Source organism: Malania oleifera, chromosome 3 (assembly GCF_029873635.1).
Source record: "Malania oleifera isolate guangnan ecotype guangnan chromosome 3, ASM2987363v1, whole genome shotgun sequence".
NCBI lineage: Eukaryota > Viridiplantae > Streptophyta > Magnoliopsida > Santalales > Ximeniaceae > Malania > Malania oleifera.
This window is the reverse complement of record NC_080419.1, coordinates 6,551,626-6,574,322: the sequence shown is the minus strand read 5'-3', so window position 1 is coordinate 6,574,322 and position 22,697 is coordinate 6,551,626. Positions and strand designations below refer to the sequence as shown.

At 34.8% G+C, this 22,697-nt stretch overlaps 1 protein-coding gene across 1 annotated transcript in view; it reads left to right on the top strand.

Moving 5' to 3' along the window:
* LOC131150908 (magnesium transporter MRS2-2) overlaps positions 1-15,925 on the top strand; it is a 43,918-nt gene extending 27,993 nt beyond the window's left edge. The window contains exons 8-11 of the mRNA XM_058101980.1: positions 14,742-14,786; positions 14,894-14,923; positions 15,078-15,197; positions 15,307-15,925. Coding sequence (XP_057957963.1) covers positions 14,742-14,786; positions 14,894-14,923; positions 15,078-15,197; positions 15,307-15,393 — 282 coding nt within the window. The 3' untranslated portion in view covers positions 15,394-15,925. The remainder of the gene's footprint in view (positions 1-14,741; positions 14,787-14,893; positions 14,924-15,077; positions 15,198-15,306) is intronic.
* The last annotated feature ends 6,772 nt before the right edge of the window (positions 15,926-22,697 follow it).

Here is a 22,697-nt window from a genome sequence, read left to right as displayed (position 1 = left end):
GAAAAAAAGAGAACACACTAATTAACATAACTCGTTTGAATTTCTTCAATTCCCCAATTTTGGCCCGAGCACTTTTGCTACACTCAAGAAGGCATGACTATGGGTTGAAGTAAGCAGATGTCCCACCCTAATTTCCTTTCAATGGGATGCATTTAGGTTGCTTATATGGGGGTAGGAAAAGGGATAGAATTTTTATTTTGCCTTATTTGGGTTTGGGGTAGGGTTATAGTCTCCCTGTCATGATTATCTTCATATATGCATTTATAAACATGTTGAGAAGTGTGATTCAAATAAAATAATATTTTTTGGACATGGAATTTGCAACTCCTACTTGGGTCTTTAACCAAAAAAATATTTAGAGAGTTCAATTGTAGTTTTTTCAATGCCTTGTTAGAGGGCTGGAGAAAAAAGAAGGTGGGCCAAGAGGGTAGAGAGCCCCCCTCACCCCCCTCCCCCCTTTTTTCCTCCAGATTTCTAAAGGGTGGAAGGTACTGTAGTGCTGCTTTGAACATCCACAGTGGCTGGCATCTCACCATTATCTCCTCTCTCTCTCCACCCCTTTCCCCCAATCCCACCACCCCCCCCACCCCCCACAAAGCCACTCCCTAAAGGTTTCAATTAGTCTTGACACTTCACCTACAATGGCTGTCATGTTTCTTTCAACATTTTAAATTGCGGTCACAGGTAATGTCACGTAACAACTGCAGGTGTTGTGGGATGTGGAAGAAGAGGATGTCATAACGGGAAGCGGTCGCAGTGGTCATGAATTTTTTTGATGCATGCACAACCATGTCAAAATTGAAGAATAATGATGGAATCCTTTAAAATATGATTTGTGATGAATTTTGACTGCTTTTATTCAACCTACAAACACTTTTCAATAGCAAACATGATTTTTATATTAATTTAAATGCACTATTTACATAAGAAAGTCATATTTTTTAATACTATGCACTACTTTAACGAGTAAAAAATTTAGAAATGTAATTGGAATTGACAGCCAATTAATTAGAGACATAAAATGAGTAGACACACACACACACACACACACATACACATACAGAATGATGTGGAGGCCTTTGATAGGTATCAGGCAATTTAGGCCCATTAAGAAAATTATTATAAATAGATAATAGTCTTCCTACATTGTAATCATTGTATTTAATACTTAACATATTATTTTGTATTTTTTAGCAAATTTAATTTTTCAATTTTAGTACTCAAAATAACAATAACTAAACATAGCAATTTAGGCCATTAGGGATTACGCAATTTAGGCCCATTATGCAAATTAATTAGTCAAGCTATATGCAATATTAAGCATAGTAAATCAGCAATTAAGCATCAACTATTTAGAATTTAAGATATTTAAAAAATGAAAATATAAGTAGCTACATTAACAAAGTAAATTTTAAAAACATTAGTTAATGAGAATTTTATATTAATTATCTAAAATAAATAAGAACTAATCTTTGGTATTAAGCTTCAGTTTTCAGCTGCTGAACTTGCTTAAGCCAAAAAAAAAAAAAAGAAAGTGGGTTGGGGGGTGGGTTAAATAAATTAAACATGCTGACAGTGGACACTGGATAAACCCATGTACTCACGAAGAGCAGCAGCTGCTCTTGTAGGAAAAATGAGGATTCCGGCCACCTCTTCACACCCACTTTGGATCCACCCAAATTCCAAGTTTCAAAATTGATTTCCTACTCAGATCTTACCCAAGTCATTTTCCAAACAACAAAAAATTTCCTCTGAAATGGATAAATTTCTGATAAACGGGGAAGCACAAATACAACCTTTGGACGGCAATTTCAAGTTTAAACTTCTATTTTTGCAGCCGTAGATCGCTGGATCCAAACTGTATGAGCTTGGGAAACAGATAAATGCAGCAGACGGCAGAAAAATTGGGAAGAAATGAAGTGTTTTTGAGTATAAAGGCTGCTGGTAGGTACATTTGATGTAAAGAGGCATAACAGCCTGTTATGGAAGCGTAATGCCCGTTATGGCCCGTCATGGAAGCACAATGGCTGTTACACGTGTGAATTTTCTCCACACCGGTATAGCGGTCCAAAATGGTACTGGGGCCTTGATTTTCCATTACCTGTAATGTAATGGTCGCTATTTAAAACCATGGTTTCTTTCCGAACACAAGATTTCCTCGTTCTAACTGCCCATTAACCCAAACTATGCTTTTGCTTGAAACTCCTACCATAACTCCAAGATCTTTCTGTGATTTGCTTTTTTAATCCATGGGAAAAAACTGTCAAGCTTGGCCTTTCCTTGTCCTGGCTTGGGTATCTTTTGACTCTTTTGGGTTGTTATGTAATGGTTGTGGCAACTATTTAAACCCATGGTCTTTGGGCGGGGAAGGAGTTCTCCTTGGGGTGGATTGAGCTGGGGTTTCCGTGTCGCAGCTCAACTCTTGACATCCCTGGTCTTGAACTTTGTCTTCACCAAGATGTAAATGATAGCTAGAGAGAGTGCGGTTATGTCTTGCCTTTTCTGTCTACTCAGTTGTACTTAGTTCTGGGAGGAACTGAAATGACAAGGAGTTTCAATTTTGTTTCATTTTTTCAGTTGGTTTACCATTTTAATTTATTTTTGCCAACCTGATGGTTACAAGCTTAGGGTTACAATGTAAGCTTAGAAAATTTGGATTATATTTAAAATTTTTAGCTTGATGGCATTTGGATACCTGGAATCGGCCCATGAATGGTAATTAAAATGACCATTTCTCATACCGCTTGTTTGGGTTGTGGGAATCCTATACCAATTCTGGTAACTGATTCCTGTTTTTTGGTTATTTTGGTTCCAGCCAGAAAGGTTTGAATGAGGAATCTGTCCTACCGAAAACAAAAGACCTCGCTAATCTTCCTAATTTGTCTTCTTACATTTTTCAGTTCCAATTTGACCTAGGTGGAATCCCTTGCTATTTGATCAGTCTCCATTTTACAAACCTTTCTCCCTTCCCCCTCCTTGAAGCAGACCAAGAACTCCAGCAGCGATGAGGCGTCAGCATGAGGCGAGACGTCGTCATTGATGTTGCATGTGGTATGTTTTCTCCACTATTTCAGCACTCCTTACTGGCAGTAATTGGATGGTATTGGTCTGTGTGCTTGATTGTTTGGTCTTCCATTGGTTTTTTCTTATCTTATATAGTTTTTTTTTTCCCCTTATCCATGTAGAATAAAAAAAATGCATATGTAGAATAAACATATGAACTACATGGATAAATAATCCCAAACAAAATGCCCTTGAATCTGAAATGGAACATTGCATGGGAAACTGTGTTGTTCTTTCGTTTTCAAGCACAAACCGAAAGCCACCTTACTATTTCTGTTGAAACTTATGTAATTTGTTTTATTGTTGGGTATTTCATGGTAATTAAGACTTTCAGCAAAATTGGTGGGATGCTAGATCTAGGGAAAATGTTACTTAGTGAAGCCCCTTGAAATTTTTATGACATTTCTCAATTCTTTTTCCACATTTGAGATATAGAATTGTAGGAGGGAGGAGATTTGTTTCTAGGAGGCTTATTGGTTGGGGTTGCTTTTTATTTGAGCTTTTCCCATTCATTTTTTCTTGTCTAGTCTCCATGATGCTCCTATCTTTTTCATTTTTCCTCATGAGATTATTCGGAATTTAAATGAGAGGGATGCTAATGATTGGATTTGTTGGATGCCCTGGCTTCTTTTTTGTTCTCTTTGGGAGAACCTGGAAGGAGTTAGGTTTTCAATGCCGGGGATTAATCTTGCAAGTCTTTCTTCACTTATTTGACTTGTGTTCTTTGCGATTTTCCTTCTTTTTGGTTTTTTTAATTTTTTAAAATTGCTTTCTTTGAAGCCCAACGTCTCCAAAGTTAAGGCTTTCACACATATTGAATCCAACACCACCTAGCTTGTTCGGGGCATTATGTTTGCCTGTGACCGGTTGTCTTGTGCGTTTGGGATGGGTTTCCATTATGTAAATGCTAGTGTAGGCTTATTTTCTAGTATTTGTTTCTCTATATGCCAAATAAGGCAGTATGACTCCTCGGTCACTTTGATGTTTCCTTATGCCAGGATGAGAATTGCATGTAAAGCTCTTTTAGGGGAGGGTGAGTGTTCATTAGTCTCGCAAAACTCACTAGCTATTTTCAACGTGTTTAGCCTACTCGCCTCCCTTGCTAAACACACAATTTTAACGGAGGTGTTATTAATGAATTGCGTTGCTTCAATGTTTTCTGCTTGCTTGCCACTGCTTTCATAATTGCTTATTGCTTCTGCTGCTATTTGATTGAATGCTAATGAAAAGTGTTTTGTGGATGAATTGTGGTAAACGATAGGCTGGCTAGTTAAGCAAGAGTACTTTAGCTAGCGCTGCACGGTCCTTTCATAAAGGTGTGATAATAGTCGGTCCGTGACACCTGGTATCAGAGCTCAGTGAATTGCTACGTGAATTCAGTTACCTTTGTTGTGGGATTGGGATAGCTTTGGTAAGTGACCATGACACCAACCAATGTTGTGAGAATCAACGTGCTAGAAGCATAGGTTGAGACAATAGCCAACAATGTGGCTGCAGAGGTGGCCCAACTGAGGGAACTCGTTGATGAAGTGACGGGATCACAAAAGCATCAAGCAAGTTTGATAGGTGAAATGTCAGAGGACTTTCTCCATACTATGGAAACTTTGCAATCACGGATAGCTGATCTGGATGTAAAGATGAATCCGATGGTTCTCCAACACTCGAGTTAGCAAGAACAAGGAACCAGAACCCAGGATAGGTGAAAGTGGATACTGCGACCATGTACTTGGTTGGTGACGCCAAACTGTGGTGACGTACCAAGTATAATGAAATTGAAACTGGATGCTGTGTAGTGTATAATTAGGCAGACTTGAAGAGAGAACTCAAGGCCTAGTTCTTTCTTGAGAACGGCGAGTATAATGCTAGGAAAAAGTTGAGAGACCTCAAGCATAGTGGGTCAATCAGGGAATACGTGAAACAATTTTCTGCTTTTATGTTAGATGTTTGGGACATGTCGGAAAAGGATAAGCTATTCTATTTTCTTAAGGGATTGAAACTGTTGGCGAGAATTGAACTTCATAGGCAAAGAGTTCAAGACTTGTCTATCGCGCAAGCTGTCGTAGAATGCTTGACCTACTACGCTGGCGATAACACCGCTTTGTCCAAAGAGTTTGGCGGAGGGGGAAACAGTGGAAAGTCTTTCAAGAAGGGCAAACCCAAAAGTGGGGGAGCTGACTATAAGGCCTTAACTTCAGAGGAAGCTTCATTGTCTCGAGGGTTCAACACGCCCAATGAAAAGGGAAAAATTTCGTGCTACTTGTGTGGAGGCCCTCCAGAGTTATAAAGTGCCCGCACAAGGGATCCCTCAATGCCTTACAAGTTTCCACTTTGAGACAAGTGGTGGAAAGCGTTGAGGAAGAGGAGGATACCCCGAGGGTGGGAGCAATGTCTCAGGTGAGTGCATTGGAAAAGCAGGTGAAAGCTTCAAAAGTTACACAAGCAAAATGATATATGTTTGTGGACTTGAGGATTAATGGGAAGAGTACCCGCGCTATGGTTGATATCGGGGCTACTCATAATTTTGTTTCGTAATTGGAAGCATGGAGACTCAACTTATCCTTAGAGAAGGATGCAGGACGCATGAAAGCAGTGAACTCTGTAGCCTAGCCTACTTTGAGAGTAGCCAAGCAAGTGAATGTGAAGCTTGGATTGTGGGAAGGTCATGTGAATTTCACAGCGGTGCCGTTGGATGAATTTCCAGTCATTTTAGGAATGAAATTCCTAAAGGAGACGAAGGCAGTGCTGATGCCTTCTACTGGTTCCCTATGTCTAGCTACAGTGGTGGTAAATAAAGAAGTAGGCCAAGAGCGGGTGCCAACGACCATTCAAGCGGTGTTGGATGAGTACAAGGAGGTGATGTTGGATAAGCTGCCTCATAACTTGCATCCATGACGGGCTGTGGAGCATGGGATTGAGTTGTTGCCAAGAGTGAAACATCCTGCTAAGGGGCCATATCGGATGGTGCCTCCAGAGCTAGCAGAACAGGGGAAACAACTTGATGAGTTGTTGGAAGCGGGATGTGTTCGCCTTTCCAAAGCACCGTTCGGAGCATCGGTGTTGTTTTAGAGGAAACATAAAGAGCATCTACGAAAGGTATTCGACAGGTTGAGGGGAAACAGTCTGTATGTGAAGAAAAAGAAATGCTCTTTTGCTCAGCGGAGCAATAAATTCCTTGTTCATGTGATTAAGAAAGGTCATACCGGAGGGATATGGAGAAGGTATGGGCGATTCAAGAATGGAAGATCCCCATGATAGGGAAGGAGTTGCGTTCCTTTCTTTGCCTTACCAACTATTATAGGAAGTTCGTAGAGGGGTATTCACGAAGAATGGCCCCAATGACAAAATTCCTGAAGCAGAGGTATTATTGGCCGCACATGCGTGACGATGTGGTTGATTATACCCGAGCTTGTCTCACTTGCCAACAAGACAAGGTGGAGTGGAAGAAGAGTGCAGGACTGTTGGAGCCCCTACTAGTACCATCCAAATTGTGCGAAAGTGTCTCACTGGACTTCATCACCAACCTGCCTAGATTGGGAGATGCAGGGTCTATACTTGTGGTTATAGACAGGTTTTCGAAGTATGGTACGTTCATAGCTACACCAAAATACTGTTTAGCAGAGGAGACGACACAATTATTCGTTACGAATGTTGTGAAATATTGGGGTGTTCCCCAAGACATTGTTTGTGATCGAGACTCAATGTTCACTGATAAATTCTTGATAGAACTTTTCAGAATCCTTGGTTCACATCTTGACATCTCTTCGAGTTATCACTGACAAACAGACGGACAGACAGAGAGATTCAATGGGCTATTAGAAGAGTACTTGTGCCATTTTGTCAATGGCAACCAGAAGAATTGAGTGCAACTACTTGTTGTGGCTCAATTCTGTTTCAGTGCCCAAAGGAGCTCAACAACCAACAAGAACCTTTTTGAGCTTGTTATAGGCTAGTAGCCGCTGTTACCTCACACAGTGGATGAGTTGTACAGAAGAAAGAGTCCCAAGGTGTACATCTTCACTAGAGAATGGAGACAGAATGCAGAGATTGCCCGAGCCTATCTGGAGAAAGCTTCTAAACAGATGAAGAAGTGGGCATATCAGGGGGGAAGACCGCAGCACTTCAACTGGATGAAAGTGCATCATGTGTTTCACGTGAGCTACCTTAAGCCGTTCAACGTCGACACTAACGATCTGAGCAGAAGTTAGTCAAACAGAGTAGAGTTGGAGACAGTGCAACCTGACAGACGTGAAGTTGAAGATATTTTTGTAGACAGAGAGTTCATATCCTCTAGGAAGGAGCGGCGAGAGTTCTTAGTGAAGGGGAATGGCCTTGGTGATGAAGAAATCAACTGGATTTCTGTGGAAGATATGCAACCGTTAGTAGACAAAGTTGAAGTGTACTTAGTGTGAAAGTCTACAAGGACGTCGATCGCATAAGTGGGGGAGTGTCACGAGCCTAGCTTGTTCAAGGCATTATGCTTGCTGGTGACTGCTTGTCTCGTGTGTTTGAGATGGGTTTCCATCATGTAAATGCTAGTGTAGGCTTATTTTCTAGTATTTGTTTCTCTGTATGCCAAATAAGGCAGTATGACTCCTCGGTCACTATGATGTTTCCTAGTGCTAGGATGAGAATTGCATGTAAAGCTCTTTTAGGGGAGGGTGAGTGTTCATCATTCTTGCAAAACTCACTAGCTATTGTCAACGTGTTTAGCCTACTTGCCTCCCTTGCTAAACACACAATGTCAACGTAGGTGTTATTAATGAATTGCGTTGCTTCAATATTTACTGCTTACTTGCCTCTGCTTTCATAATTGCTTACTGCTTCCGCTGATTGAGTGCTAATGAAAGTGTTTCTTGGATGAATTGTGGTAAACGATAGGTAGGCTAGTTAATTAAGAGTGCTTTAGCTAGCGCCGCACGGTCCTTTCACAAAGGTGTGAAAATAGTCGGCCGGTGACAAAGCCCAACGTCTCCAAAGTGAAGGCTTTCACTCACGCTGAATCCAATTCCACCTATGTTGAACTTAGTTCATAATTTTTTCATGCACAACAAATCCCAAGCTTGGTTAGAGGGTTGTATTAGGTAGCTAATAGCCAACGTAAAACTTGTTAGATTTAATATGATGTAAATTGTTAGCTATTATTTGATGGAGCGCCATGTTGTATTTACGAAAAATGTAGCGAACAATAAGCAATAGTGGGCAAGGTTCTCATATTGAAGCCACATGCCACTTTGGAGCCTAAATACGTTGTCAAATATGCGAGGGTTCCCACTTCATTCTAAACATGAGTGAGTAAAGAAGCTAGTCGGGAGATTATGGTTAGATTAGCAACTTGGAATATAGGGATACTTATTAGGTAGCTAATAGCCAATGTAAAAATTGTTAGATTTATATGATGAGAATTGTTTGCTATTATTTGTTGGAGTGGCATGTTGTACTTACGAAAAATGTAGCGAACAGGAAGAAATAGTGGGTGAGGTTGTCATCTTGAAGCTACATTCCATGCTGGAGCCTAAATACATTGTCAAATGTGCGAGGGTTCCCACTTTCATTCTAAACAAGGATGAGTAAAGAAGCTAGTTGGGAGATTAGGGTTAGATTAGCAACTTGGAATATATGGACACTTGTTTTGTTAAAAAATGGAGGTAGTTGATGTAATGATTCGGGGAAAACTAACCTGATTTTCCCCTTGAAGAAACTAGGGTAGGGGAAAAAGCTAGAGAAATTGAAAAATTGGGATTTAAACTTTGGTACAAAAGGAAATAAAAACATAAAAATGGGGTAGATGTTTAGATGCAAAAGATAGTGTTGTAGATTTTAAAGAGCAGAGGATAGAATAATTAAAAAGTTGGTCTTTGGACATGAGGTAATAAATGTCATTAGTTCTTATATGCCTCAAATGGGCTTATAGTTTGCTATGTCATATGATCTTATAAAATTGAATACATGTTTTAAGAAGAACGAAGATCACTTAATAACTTTCAAGACTAGAAAAATAAAAATCAAATAATTTTTTTTCTTAACTATGAGGGTAGATTGATTATCATATGGGGATTGTAAAGCTATTTTAAGGGAAATTTTAATGACACAACATAAAATATTTGTTTTAGATATATGATTAGGAAATGGAAAATAAAAGGTAATGTAGATCAATGTAAGAGATCTAGGTGGTGGAATCTAAATGGAGTAAATATAATAAAATTTAAAAATAAAATTATAAAAGAAGCAATTGGACAATAGGCGTTGATGTGGACATAGACACTCTTTGAACACGTTGGCTAGCTTTATTAAAGAGATGGAAAAAGAGGTTTTAAGTGAATCTAAATGAAGATGCATGACTAGTAAATGACTTGGTGGTTGGGATCAAGACGTCTAGAATGAAGTTAAGAGAAAATGTGGTTTAAGGCATGGCAACAGTGTAGTAATACTGAAAGCTTTGAATAGTTAAAAGAGCAAGAAAAGATAATTTTTTTTTTTTTTTAATGCGGTTTAACTTAAAAAGCATATAGTAATTCATATTCTTGAGTAGACAATAAAGCAGGGGAAAAAATATATTTGAACTTGTTGGAGCTAGAGAAAGAAAGAACCAAGATTAGGTAATAGAAAATGTATAAAAAATGAGGATGATATTGTTTTCGACTTTTAGTTAAGGAAGAAGATGTAGAAGAAAGATGGTGATTGTCTTAATAATTGTTTTGATGAAGTAGAAATCTTAAACTTAGACTTGAAAAATGAGGAAAATGCTAAAATTTTTAGATATTCAAAAAATTAAAATTTATGAAGTTGGGTATACAACTAAACATTAAATAAAATGAAAAACAAAAAATGTGTAGGACTGGATGACATCCCCATAGAAGTTTGGAAATGCTTAGAAGAAAGTAGAATAATATGGGTTAATATATTTTACAAAATTTTAAGGACTAAGAATATGTCGGACAAAGGGAGGAAATTTATTTTAATACCTATATACAAAAACAAAAGAGATACTCAAAATTGTAATAACCACTGTGGAATTTAAACTTATGAATCATACAATAAAGTTTAGGGAAAGGTTAATTAACAAAGACGAAGGTTAGGAATGAGGGTTATAAAAATCAGTTTGATTTTTTACTTGGGAGATCACCTACAGGAGCTATATATTTAGTAAGTAAATTGGTAGAAAATTAAAACCTATGAGTGATACAATAAAGTTTAAGGAAAGGGTAACTAACAAAGATGAAGGTTAGGAATGAGGGTTCTAAAAGATCAGTTTGATATTTTGCTTGGGAGATGAACTACAAAAGCTATATATTTAGTAAGTGGATTGATAGAAAATTTTATGGAAAATATGAAAGGCTTGCAAGTGGTTTTAATTGACCTAAAGAAAGCCTATATGGCAGGGTGTATGCAATAGGTATATGGATGTCATTAAGCATGATCACAAACTTTGACGATTTTGCCTAAATTTTTTGTTGAAATTCCTGATTTTGGAGGGTTTGGAATGAAATCAAGATTCAGTTTCTGGTGTTTTCTTTAAATTGAATAAAAAAATTCATAAATTGAATCCTTTGAAATTTCCATCTTAAATCAAAATTTGAGTCCTTGTCATTGAAGACATGTAGATAGGGTAATGACTATTGTTAGAACTACTTGTGGAAGTGTAGGGAATTTCCAATCACAATAGGTTTACATCAAGGATCTACTACACTTTTGTTTTGGTGATGTGTGAACTTAAACTAACCAAATTGACGTTTCTCGGTTCATGTTGTTAGCGGATGATATCTTTGATTGATGAAACTAAAGATGGAGTAGAATTTAAGTTGGAACAATGGGGGAAAGTTCGAGGTAGAAGTAAGATAGAATACATGATGTGTAACTTTAGTTATTTAGAAGGAATACTGGGGAAAGTATTGAACTTGATGGACTAGGAATACTAACCTGTGGTAGATTTTGATACCTTGGATCTATTATGCATGTTGAAGGAGAAATTGAACAATATGTAATACACAAGAGTTAAAGCAGGTTGGGTAAAAATGGAAAAGTGCTTTGGGCATAATTAAAAGTTATGTGATGTCTATAAAACTAGCTATGTTATATGGATTAGAATGTTGGGCAACTAAGAAGCCATATATCCCAAATGTAAAGTGGCTAAAATGAGAATATTAGGTCAGTGTGTGGTAGAACTCTAAAAGATAAATTAAGGAATAAAAATATTTGTAGTAACTTTGGTGCAGCATCATGATAGAAGGGCAATTAAGATGGTTTGGGCAATGTTACCTAGAATGTGGAACATTTAGGTTCATGGAACAGGAACGTGTTTGTGGGGTGGCACATGCTTTAAAATGTGGAACATTCGGGATATACTATAATAGACATGTTGGTAAAAAATATGTGGTGGCACTCATGTATTTTGGGAGGATGTTGAAGTGTTTCAAAATCTAGAAGAGATTTTCTTTTATAAATAATGAATTATGATGGAATTATAATATGACAGTGTCTACTTTAACTAATAAAAAAAATAGGTTATGTGAAAATATTGAATTAAATAGTTATTAGTTTTAGCTTTTTGGAATGAAAAGCTACCATGTTTCTTTTGTCCAATACGTGGTTCCCTACAGTGTTGGTGTTTTATGGTAACTAATACCAAACCCCATCTAGTGGGGCTTACTGCGTGGTGGTGGTGGTTGTACTCATCCTGCAAGTCTTTAATAAAAATCAATACTAAATGATTTGTTTCAGATGAGAAAGCAAAATAAAGCAGTATCTCCTAATGTGTGCATGATTTGTTTTTGAAGTCAGGAGACTTGCTTGCACTTAGTTTTACATTTTCCTTAAGATATTTAGATTAACTTATTTAGTATTTTCGGTGACTGGTGGGTTTTTCCTTCGGAGAGTTTCTATCCCTTGTGAATTGTGATTCATGAAGGAGAGGAAGGCTCTTTGGCATTGCTGATTTTGCAGCTATTTAGTGTATTTGTTTGGACTGCAATGCTAGAATCTTCAAGGGTTCTTAATCTCCAGCTGGTTTGGTTTGGAGCAAAATGATCTTTTATGCCCTGCTTTGGTGCTTTGCCAATTTCTTTTTCAAGAGGAGTTTCTTTTTGCGACATATAGAGGAATTGGAGAGTTTTGCTTCATTATTTTTGTGACATTCCTTTTTTGTATGGCAATGTTATATTTTGTTTTGTCAAGCTTCGGATGTCTTGGCTTCCACATTGTATCTTCTCTCTTTCATCCCTAGATAAATTTCTTTGTATTTTATTTTTTGGCGGCGACATTATTTTTTTTTCCATATTTTGGTTTTGTTAGCTTTAGGATGCCTTGGCTTCCTCATTTTAACTTCTCTGTTTCATCTCTTAATATTTAGTTAGGCTCTTTTTCCAATCTGTTTATCCTCCTTTTTGCACTCCCCCCCCCCCCCTCCTCTCTCTCTCTCTCTAAATATCTCATTCTGTCTCAAATTAGTACCAGAGCCTAAAATGAATCAAAGCTGTTGGATGTCATTTGCACTCTTCTTCCCCCACACATTGGCAGGTTCCCCATGCCCTGCTTGCACAATGTTACACATGCCTTGATGTGCGAAACCCTACTCTATGCAAGTGCTTCACCAAAAGAAGTCACCACGCACCCAAGTTGCCCTAACCTCTGTCCATGTTTGATATCTCCTGACATGCGTGTGCAATGAAGCATTGAGCACTTCCTGTCAATTTCAATATGCCTCCAAGCTACTTCTTAGCAGAATTTGAGCTGGCTTTGGAGTGTGATCCAAGTTACTCCATAGCCAGACCGAATTTAGTCTGGGACCGCTTGATCTGATATGGGCCTGAAGTTGTGATCCAGAAACCATACTTGTATGTTGAGCTACAAATGGATTTTAGTTGAGACCCTGGTTTGACATGAACCCACACTCTTCTGAAATTCTTTTCTAAACCCTATGCTTATTTTTTGTTGTGAAAAAAGAGACAAGAAAAGGAGCTGACAGCAGAAGAAAATAGGAGAAAGCAGAAAAAAAAATTGGCAAAAAAGAGGATTGGAAAAAATTGGATGACAGACTTACATATGATATATTTGGAGCCATCTCGTCGTATGGTCTGGTTTGCAAAGTTGAATTCCAAGTATGATGCTTTCATGACAATATATTACTAGGAAGCAAATTGCCACTAGGGAGAAAATTTAGAAAGTAAGTGGACTCTGACAGCGGTTTAGGAGAAAATGTATGCTGCTGCTGTAGGCTAGAAGCAAATGGGTGATTCCACTATTTCCAGACTTTCTTCAATTGTTCATGTACTATGACCCTATCCAGCAGTTATTGAGCGGACTCTTCACCATCTATACTGACTTTGGTTCTTAAGGATCTTCTTGATTGTTTGAGGTTGATGCATTGAAGGAAGCCATTTCCGCAAAGCTTGAGGAACATGATAAATCAAACTCGGGAACCTTTCCTCTGATTTGCAAAATGAAAAGTTTCTCAATTATTAATTTTATCATCCTAGATTGTTTGAAAGACGCTAGGATGACTGAGTAATTTCTATTAACATATTTGTTGCTCTCTTCGGGGAAAATTGCTTCTTAATTGCTCCATGCCTCAATATAAGTATCCTTCGCTATTTCAAAATTTGTGCTCCAGTTCATTTGACTAGGGAAGAATTTTGGAAGAGAAAAGCGTAGCATGCAGAATTTTGGGCATATTTCTATTTAGTTTTTTGCTGGGGGAATCATTGTAACTTGTTTTATTTTCTTCTTGGAAATCAAGTTATGGATCCTCCTTTTGCTATTCAATTTATTGGGGTTATTGCTTTGTGGAGCTATTTGTTTCCAACTTGGTTTTTACCTCCTAAACTTTACATATAGACTATTACTCAGGTTATGTTTGGTTTACGGAATGCCTATTCCCAAGTATATAGATTGGTATCAGTAGATTAATTAATTAGTTATACAAAAAATTTTGTTGTTACTATAAAGCAAATAAAAATGTGAAACGTTTTATGAGCCCATAGTAAGGAATAGATAAGAAATAATTATTCCCAAATTTCATCAACGGAATATCTATTCCTTTCTTAAAACATGTTGAATGAAATAATTAGGAATATACAAGGAATAACTATTCCTTTGATTCCCAAAATTTAAATTATATTCGATCTTATTCCAAGGAATAATTATTTCACCGAACCAAACAAGGTCTCAAATGTTTTTTGCTGCATTTCTAGGACCCCTGGTGAAGATTTAAAAATTGTTGTTCTGATACTGCTGATCCATCCACAGAACCTGGAAGTAGTTTTGTAGTGTCAGAGAGACTAAAATAACCCTTTCTGGAATGGCCCAGATGATCAAACTTGCAATGTCAACTTTTTTTTTTTTTGGTGATTACTGCTTTTTTCTCCCTTTCATGTAATCATCATCATCTCCTTGATTTCTTCTTTTCCTTCGTCTTCATCTTCATCTTCGTCTTCATCTTTATCTTCATCTTCATCTTCACCTTCATCATCTTCTTCTTCTTCTTCTTCTTCTACTTCTACATGGTCTCTTTATGTTTCTGTGTATCCTGCTATGCGCCAGGTTGGCCATACATGAGCAATAATGTCTGTGAATTCAACCATCCGGATCAGTCTAGCGTTGTTACAGTTATGGAAAATAAAATGTATGTCTTTGTCATTTTTGTGCCAATTTCAAACTGTACAACAAGCTTAAATTTTTTGCAGCTGCGAGAATATATTGATGATACTGAAGATTATATTAATATTCAGGTAACCTGCTAGAAATCAGAAAACTTGAATTTAATTGGTAAATTTGGTTTGTTTAAGCTTTTTAGTGGTCTTCAGTTGAACCTAAACATATATATCCACTATTGCAGCTTGATAATCATAGAAATCAGCTGATTCAGGTGCTGTATCTTCTCTATATTACGCATTATAATACTCTTTAAATTTTTAATTTTTCTTTTCTTTTCTTTATATGTTGTTATTGCATAATCTATTGTGAAAAAGTAATACATCGGTTATGGTTTGTTTTAATTGTCTTCCATGTTATGAATGCAGTTGGAGCTCTTTCTTAGTTCTGGAACTGTTTGTTTATCTATTTATTCTCTGGTGGCTGGAATATTTGGCATGAACATACCATATACCTGGAATGAGAATCATGGTTTTATGTTCAAATGGGTATGTGAGATATTTTAGCTGTTAATAAGCTGATAATGTTTGTACATCAGTGGACCTATATTTTTTTATCCAGAACCACTTACTAATCTTATGTTTTTGATGCGGCCAGGTGGTCCTCGTCACAGGAATAGTTTGTGCCCTTGTTTTCATTATAATCATTTCCTATGCTCGCCACAAGGGTCTCATTGGATCTTGAAATCAAAGAATCAAGTAGGGCGTACAGTGTGCCATTACTGTGCTGATCTTTTGAGCACTCACGACTTCTGTATAAATAAATAAGGTTGCTAGGATTCCTTGCCAAATGTAAGTGAAGCTGCTGTAATCCTCAACGGGAATAGTCTGGTTCCTTGGTTTTTTGAACTGCATCTCCTCTCTCTCGGCCAGGGCCAAGGTGAAACTTTGAACTGGAGAACGGTCACAGGAGCAATGTTCTGATATCAAATCAAGGTCATAGCAACCATACAAATTGTCAACAACTTCATTAACCCCATTTATATAAAACACAGATGTAAACACAGCCACAGCATGTTTAATTTTTTGATTTTAATTTTTTTATTTGTTCTTGTTGTTTTACTATGCTTATGTTTTTGAGTTGAACAAGGCCGACATAAGACACATTATACCCATAGTCAGTGATGATTCAATTGTATACTCTGCCATATTTTCCAAATTGGTCAGTGGTCATACGAAATAACTCGAAGAACCCAAAATGAGTTTCTTCAGCCCCATATTTTGTTCTTATACGGCCTTAATTGTTCCTAGTCTCTCTGTTATGCGATCTTTGCCTGATCATGATGGGGTTTTATTTTATCTATGGATTTTCTGAGCCGGAGGGCTAGTGGAAACGCATGTATTCATTGTATTATCCCCCAGTTTCTTTATCAGGGCCAAGTGGAGTCCTCATCTTATTACTGATGGAGGATTAGGATCAGAAAGTGCTTTCTTTGGGCCTCTAACCTACAAGACATCAGAAAGCATTTGGACTCCCCTCTCCAGAGGTATCTATACAGTTTGCTATTCTCATTCCTTTCACTCTGTTTAGAAACGTTCTTCTTGTATACCCTGTATACGGGTAGCTGCCGTAGATGCATTTCCTTATCTGTCGGTGAATGCTTTTTTAAGAAGTTTTTGCTTTGAGAAAATCAATTCGACTGCGTTGCCATTTACAGGCCTGACTTTCAATGAAACAGGTACAGATAAAAGCTAAGCATGTAGACCTGAAAGCATTTATTTTATTCTGAAAGCCCCTCCCCCCCTCTCTCTCTCTCTCTCTCTCTCTCTCTCATATTAATTTATACATTTGCATCCCATTCCCTTTATATGAACAATAACATTTTGCCATGTTCTTGGATTTAAATAAAATGTAATATAAAATTGTATTGAAATTTATTTAAATTCGCTCGTTCAAATTTCAGGTAACAAATCCAGAGTTAATGTCATTGTTTTTGGTTGAAGTTTTGTCATTAATTTATTATTTTTTAATTTAAAGATTATTCTGGTACATTAATTGATTTTTAGTGAGGTATTGTGTTGTATGCCACAATATATTTAGTATATATTTTTAACCGATTATTTAGTATATTTCGCCCCGCCGAAGTTTAATATATGAATTGAAAGTCAATTTTACTGTTTGAACCGTATGTGGATTAAATATTGAATTACAATTTCACGGTAAATCGACCAGCCTGTCTTTAATTGGTCGTATTATTTCAGACTATTTTCTATGTTAGGAGTGTTAGGACTGTTTGTTTCTGTTTTTGTACGGCAAAAAATATTATAAAAGTGTGTTTGTTTAGGGTTTGTTTGGTGTTGTTTTTATTTTTAATTTTCTGTACAGTAAGAAAATAAATTGTGAAAATACTTTTGTTGATTTTGCGGGTTTTTGTTTTGTGTCAATAGTTTTGAATTGCTTGCGAAAAAATTGAAAATCAAAATTTTTGTTTTTAGTTGTTTTGGTAAGTTGTTGACAAAATATTTTAGTGCCCAAAAATAACTTTTTTAGATTAAATTATTTATTTTATTTATAGTTTTTAATTAAAATTAAGGTAAAATGATCATTTGAATTTAAAATATAATTAAAATAATAAGTGCCCATAAAATTTAATAAAAATCATTTACAAAATGTGATTTATATATTTCTATTGTCATTTACAATAAGATTTGTTCTTTTAAAGTGAATTTTGGAATATAATAATTAAGTAAAATTTGTAGTATTTTTTAATTTTTATTATAATATTAAAATTTATATTACTTTGCACACTTTTATTATTTTAATCATATTTTAGTATTGTTATTTGATTTGAGGATAAAAATAACCATTTGTTTAATCAATTTTTTTAATTTGGTTTACTTTTAGAAATATTAGGTAAATAGGTTGTTAATTTTGATTTTTAGTTTTTGTTTCTACAATGACAATAATAACAACCACAAGCCTAAAGTCCTACTAGGTTGGGTTGGTTACATGAATCATTTTTTTTCATTTCACTTGATTGAAAGTACTTTTTACTATTAGATGAAAAGTTATTAAATTCTTGCTCACTATCTCATTTCAAGTTATTCTAACTTTATCCTTACTCCTTTTTACACTAGAAACAATAACTTACTCTTCCTCACAGGTACTTTACTAGGTTTGCGTTTTAAATGCCCAAATTAATAAATTGTTCCTCCCTTATCTTGTCTTCTACTGGTGCTATACCTAAATTATTGCGTATATGTTTGTTTCTTACTTTGTCTTTTATTATACCACTCATTCATCCTAACATTTACATTTCAGTAACTTTTACTTTTTGTACATATTATTTCTTAGTTGTCTAACATTATAAACAATAAAGTATAATTGGTCTTATAGCTAGCTTATAAAACTTTTCTTTTAATTTTAAGAGTATTCTACGATCACAAAACATACCTTGGTGTACCCCATATTACCCAACTCTTTTTAATTCTATGTACTACATCTTCTTCAATTTCCCTTTCTGCGTGTGCAATAGATCCAAGATATCTAAATCTATGAGTATTATTAATCTCTTGATTACCAAGTTTAATATTTTCTTCACTACTCATATTATTGAAATTACATTTTATTTACTGTCTTATTCCTATTTATCCTAAACCCTTTAGACTCTAATGTGCTATCATCAATCAACATGATATTAACCCTTTAGACTCTAATGCGACTCTAAAGTTCTAACTTAGATTCCACTCGTCTCCTATTATCATCAATCAACATGATATTATTTACAAATAACATACACCAAGGGTTCTTATTTTGTATATTCCTAATAAGTTTGTCAATCAATAAAGTAAGATAAAGACTCAAAGTAGAATCTTGATGTACACCAATTGTGATTGAAAAATCTCTAAATTTCCCTTTTATAGTCCTAATGCTAGTCACTACTCTATCATACATATCCTTAATGACCTAAGTATATATACTTTATATCCCATTCTTTTCTAAGACCTATAAAAGATCTATCCTAAGTACTCTATCATATACTTCTCTAGGTCAATAAAAACCATATGCATGTCCATTTTATTTTTCCTAAAATTTTTCATTAAACTTTTTAAAAGATAAATAACTTACATATAAAACAAAATTGATTTTTTGAAATCTTTATTTCTAGTCTTATTCTATGTTCAATTATTCTTTCCCAGAATTTCATCGTATGACTCATAATCTTGATTTCACTATAGTTACTACAATTTTAAATATTACATTTGTTTTTGTATAAAGGTATTAACATACTTTTCTTCCATTCTTCTGACATTTTCTTAATTTTTTATAATAATGTTGAATAAATTAATTAACCAAATATTTCCTTTATCTTCTAAACATTTTTGAAGTACAATTGGTATTTTATCTGGTCTTATAGATTTATCACTTTTCATCTTTTTAAATGTCATCTTAATTTCAAGAACTCTAATTTTTACGAATAAATCTCATATTTTTTGTCATCTTCTTATATGTCATTTTCAAGTTCAATATTTCATTTTGATTTTCATTAAACAACTTATTAAAGTATCTTTACTACTTGTCTTCTGTGTCTTATTCTCTAGTCAAGACATTATCATACTCGTCCTTTATGCATTTTACATTACCTAAATCTTTACATTTTCTTTCTCTAAGTCTAGCAAGTTTATTATTAAGGTTGTTTTCTCCTCCTTTTATATCTAGTCTAGTATGTAAAATATTATAAGCTCTATGTTTAATTTCACTAATATTCTTCTTTACATTTTTTTTTTCTCGTCTCTTTATATTTTTCAAAATTTCCTATATTTCTACAATTTTTTTTTTCATATTTTATACCAATTTTTTTTTGTCTTAACAATTTTTTGAACTTTTTGATTCCGTCACCAACTTTCTTTACTATCCAAGTATCTTTCTTTGGACTCACCTAAAACCTTTTTTCATGTCCTTATAATAGAATTAGTCATTTTATTTCAAACAATGGTTGCATCTACCTTATCATCTACTGTCCAATCATACTCTTTGATCATTGAATCTTTGAATTCCACTATATTATCTCCCTTTAAGCTCCATCATATAGTTCTTTTGTGTTGATTTATGTTATCCTCTCTCTTTTATTTTTGGGCAAAAACACTAACCTCCCCCGAGGTTTGGCAAAAAGATAATGATCTTTCCTAAGGTTTCAAAAATTCTACGAACCTCCCTAAGGTTTTAAAATCCCAGGGACCTCCCTTAAGGTTTTTCAAAAAGACACAAACTTGTCCTTGTATTTTGCAAAAAGACAAGTATTTTGAGGAGAGGTCTGTCTCTTTTTGGCAACCTCAGGGGAGATCTGTGGTATTTTTGAAACCTCAGGGAAGGTTTGGGTCATTTTTTAAACCTCAGGGGAGCTGAGTATCTTTTGCCCTTCATTTATTTTTTTAATGTGTATCTAATACTAGGACTCTATGTTGTATAGTTAAAACTTTTACTTTAGATAACTTTACAATCCTTACAAGATAGACGGTCCTTATTCTTAGCTAAGAAGAAATCTATTTAGCTTTTATTATACTCTTTGTTGAAAGTTATTAAGTGTTTTTCTCTTTTTATAAAATAAGCATTCAATATAACCAAATCGTAAGATATGACAAAATCTAAGATTGTATCACCAACCTCATTTTCATCTCCATATCTATGACTTTCATGCATCTTCTCATAGCCTATGCTATCCTTTTTTAAGTGTCCATTCAAATTAATTTCATTAAATGTCTTTTCAAACGCTAGTATTCTTTGTAAAGTACTATCTATATCTTCCCAATTTTGTCTTTTAAGATTTTCTACTAAGCCTATTTGGGGAGTATATACACTAATAATGTTCACTATCTCTAGACCTAGGTATCCTAATTTAATGATCCTATCTTCAATTCTTTTAATGTCTGCTATATTATCTTTTAGGTTTTTGTCTACAATAATTTTCACCTTATTTTTATGTTTCTCTTTTCTAGTGTACCAAAGTTTAAATCTTGATTTTTCAATTTTTTCTGCTATCCTATTCATTTTTTCTTTTGAAGACAAATTAAGTTAATTTTCTTTCTAAAAAATATTTCTATTATTTCCAAACTTTTGCTTGTAAGAGTTCCTATATTTCAAGTTACTAATTTAATCTCTGTTTCTTGTGCTATCTTATTAGCCCTCTCCCTCCTATACTGATCCGGTCTATTTCTTTGATATAGATGCATTTGACAAGAATTCATCATAATAAGATTTGACAAAATTTTATGCTAGCTGTCAACTTATTAAGACAACCTTGCTCCTTAATCTGGACTTGGGACTAGTTGTGCGTACAAAGATATTTGTGTTATACAAGCAAAGTGTAGTGATCCAAATTTTATACAGCGGAAGACCTCAAATAAAAATTATACTAGAGTAATAAATCACCTTATCACAATATTATCTCCAATATCAAATTAAATACATTCTTAAAGATTCAAAGATATTCAAAAAAATAACAAATTTAATATTTAATCAAAACCACTCTTTCTAATCTCACCCACACTTCCACTGCGCTATTTTGATTTCGGTTATGTTCCTCAAAGTATCTGAAATGTTTGATAAAAAAATTGGGGCGAGACACCTCTCAGTAAGTAAGGATTAGATTATGGTTGACATGAGTTTTATAGTATAATAATATATTTAATAATCTTACCTTAATAAAAACTGCATTTGAATAATTGTGTATCAATTATGTAAAATTAAATATATTTTCCTTCAAATCATAATTTAGGCCTAATAAATGACCTTGATCACATAAATATATAAATATGTATAAAAGACTCCCTTTTTGGCCTATACATGTCATGTTTAACCCCCATGATCGGGTTGTGCAGTCCGAAGACTGGATTTAGTTTGGTTGGCTGACCAAAACTAAATCAAAATATTATGTCGGTAAGTACGATTTACCTATCACATCCATGTCCGGAAACAGGTGTGAACAATCCTACTAAGGCCAAATCGACTATCTACCGCCAATACTTTCACAACAGTATGACGACACTCATATTCCTCTGTACTTACGGTACCGAGCATTCACCATTTTCGACCCATTAGGGTTCTTAAAACATATAATTGCAATTTATGCAATTAAAACAATATCATAATTTCATCAACATTCCCAATATAAAGTCTGTACAAAAATATCAACCTTATTCCCAATCTCATCAATATTTGCAATAAATCACATATTAAACATTCACCGCAAAATCCCCAACTTGCTCAATTATGTGATAGAATAAAATAACTCATGTCACACAATTTGTACAATAATTATAATTTCATAAATTACCTGAGAAATTCTTATAAATATATACGCAGTAAAATTTAAATAAAAACACGGTTATGATCAATTTCACCTATTAATTTAATTCCAATATATTCCCAAAAACCTGATTTGATCAAATCCCCACAGTTTAATTTAATTCCAATATATTTAAATAAAAACAGACATGATCAACCTATGTATTTTAATTTGCTCAAGCATATATTTAAATAAAATAAATATCACCATATTCATATACTCAATTTAATCGGGTAAATTATAAAATAAAATCTGACTTGATATCATCATATTCATATACTCACATTTAATTGGTTAAATTTTAAAATAAAAACTAACATAATCTAGTCCACTTACTCTAACTCTAGAGTGGTGCCTACTACGTGCAAAGGATGAAATTTCTCCAATTAAATCTTTGAAGAGCGGAGTTGGGACTCGGGAATGATGTTCATTCTTCAATTTTGCAGAGAAATGGAAGAGAAATTGAGAGAGAGAGAGAGAGAGAGAGAGAGAGAGAGAGAGAGAGAGAGAGAGAGAGAGAGAGAGAGAGAGAGCGCAAAGAGAGATAATGAAGAGAGAGAGAGCTCGTCTGAGGGGGAAAGAATGAAATTAGATTTCTCCTGAAGGCTCTTGATCCTTCAGAAGTTTATATATTTATATATATATATATATTAATATATTATTATATTATTTAATTAATAATAATAATTTTTAATTAATTAAT